Source organism: Stegastes partitus, unplaced genomic scaffold (genome assembly GCF_000690725.1).
Source record: "Stegastes partitus isolate 25-593 unplaced genomic scaffold, Stegastes_partitus-1.0.2 Scaffold1080, whole genome shotgun sequence".
Taxonomy (NCBI): Eukaryota; Metazoa; Chordata; class Actinopteri; family Pomacentridae; genus Stegastes; species Stegastes partitus.
In genome coordinates, this window is record NW_007578811.1 from 125,876 (window position 1) to 128,293 (window position 2,418).

Sequence of the window (2,418 nt, forward strand, 5' to 3'; positions counted from 1 at the left end):
TTATTTGAACATTTACGGTTATTTCAGATTTTCTCTGTGATGTTGAATTAATAACTAGTAAAGCCACAGAATAAAGTGTTGATTTAATATCATCATAGATCTGTTTCTACTGATTATTTTACAGCGTGGGGCACTTTGACTGTATTTAAAGCAGCTAAAAGCTTTTTGTTTTTTGCTCTTTTGTGCAGCAGCAGCTTCAAATGTGCTGACTAAACAACTCTGAAACGACGTTGCCGCTCCTCACCTGTCGTAGGCCATCGTGCCCAGGATCGTCTGCACCGCCACGCCGTACGTGTGCACTGAGAACGCCTGGGCGATGGCGGGGAAGTAGGCGATCCTCTTCTGCCCCGTCAGGAAGTGCACCATGAGGCGGGGCAGCACCGCCGTGGCCCCCAGCAGGTCGCACAGCACCAGGTTGCACACCATGACGAACATGGGCCTGTGCAGGCTCTTGTCCAGGACGATGATGCTCACCACCAGGCCGTTGCCCAGCAGCACCGCCACGTAGCTGAGCAGCGCCAGCACGAAGAGCAGCAAGCCGTAACCCGGCGGCACGTAGAAGCCCTCCAGCTCGAACACAACGGGACTCGCTAGGGTCAGGTTCTCCATCCGGCAGCTCTGCATGAGACGAGAACATCAGACCCCCACAGTGTCAGGAACAAGCTGCAGTTAAAGGCGGTTAGAAAACAGTCGTACCTGCAGGACCGACGACCAACAGGAAGTTCAGCGTTTCATCAGAACTGCTGCTGAGCTGTCGGACCTCCTGTCTTCACCGACGCTGCTGCTCTGAACTGACCAACAAAGTGCCGCTCTTTAAATCTCTTCACTTTGCCGACTGGAGGCTCTCGGATGCCTCCATCTCTTCCCACAGTCGACTCTTGCATCGCAACACAAACCCCACCCTGCATGATGCCATCCACGCTCACTGGGAATACGCCACGCAGCTCAGAGCCTCTGTGGGGTCATTTTGTGTCTCTTTATTGTGATTTTGTGTTTCTTTGTGGTTGTTTTGCATATTCTTGGTCATTTTGTGCCACTTAATACTTATTTTTTGTTCCTTTTGTGGTCATTTTGTGTCTCGTTGTGATTGTTTTGTGTGTCCTTGTTGTCCTGTTGTCTCTCGTTGTGGTGGTTTTGTGATCCTTTATGGTCATTTTTTGTCTCTTTGTGGTCAGTTTGTGCCTCATCGTTGTTTCATGTCTGTGGTCTTTTTGTCTTTCTTTGTAGTGGCTTTGTGCTTCTGTGGTTGTTTTGTCTCTCTTTTTAGTGTTTTTCTGTCTCTTTGTGGTTGTTTTATAACTTTTTGCTGTGGTTTTGTCTTTCTTTGTTGTGGTTTTATGTCTTTCTGCATTTCTTGACCGTCCTCCCGTTACTGTAATTCTCTCCATAAATGTTGAACCATCCAGCTGCTGACTGGGGGTTTCATTGTGTATGTGTGTGTGTGTGTGTGTGTGTGTGTGTGTGTGTGTGTGTGTGTAAATGGATAAGGTGTGTTGTGGTTGTTGTACTGTTGAGCTGTAATTAGGCCTCTGAGCTCTCAGGTGTCTCGTTGACCCGCAGGTTAATAGAATTAAAGCTGCAGCGAGGCGTTCAGGGAGCGCTGGACAGGGAGCCGCCCCCTCTGGAGAGACTCCAGCTTTCAGACCGGCCTTCTCTCGTCTCACTGTTCTCTCTGCTTCCTGCCTAAAACCGTCAGTTTTTCTCTGAACCTGCAGGAAGAGTTCTGAACCTGGTTCACAGCGAGTTCATCTCCAAGGTGTTAGATTGGTCTGAAGTCTTTGCAGGTGAATCAAAATGTACAACAACAAAGTGGGAAACCCGTTATTTTGTGCACAGACGTCTCACTTGAAGTATTTCACAAAGGTAGAAGGACACTACTGTAAGTGTTGCAGCAGAGTTTTAAAAAAATGATTCCACATCAACAGTCTTCCAGGATTAACGCATTATTTTTGAACAGACTACCTGTAAACACCCCCACGTGTTCACAACTCTGAACTGGTAACACCTGATGAGTTCGAGGTCGTCTTATTTAACTGGACGTTTACTGTGAGTCGACTCCAAAACAAGTGACACCTTGTTAAACTAATAAAACAGCTGCAAAGAAGCACAGAGCCCTTCAAAATAAATACCAAGAGGCACACAGGGACAAAAAAACAAGACGTAGAACAACCACAAAGAGACGCAACACAACCACAAAGTTACACAAAACGACCACATACAGACACGAAACAACTACAACAGACATAAAACAACCACAATGAGACACAGAATGGCTACAGAGAGACATAAAATTACCTCAAATAGACACACGATGACCTCAAAGAGATGGAGCACAACCACAAAAAAGAACAAAACAACCACAAAGACACACAAAATGACTGCAAAGAGACAAAACACGTCCATCAAGAGCCAGAAAAC

At 46.6% G+C, this 2,418-nt stretch overlaps 1 protein-coding gene across 1 annotated transcript in view; it reads right to left on the reverse strand.

Annotated features, from left to right (window-relative positions):
- LOC103367742 (olfactory receptor 2K2) overlaps positions 1–609 on the reverse strand; it is a 6,038-nt gene extending 5,429 nt beyond the window's left edge. Inside the window, exon 1 of the mRNA XM_008295859.1 lies at positions 245–609. Within this exon, the coding sequence (XP_008294081.1) occupies positions 245–609 (365 nt within the window). The remainder of the gene's footprint in view (positions 1–244) is intronic.
- Positions 610–2,418: the final 1,809 nt, after the last annotated feature.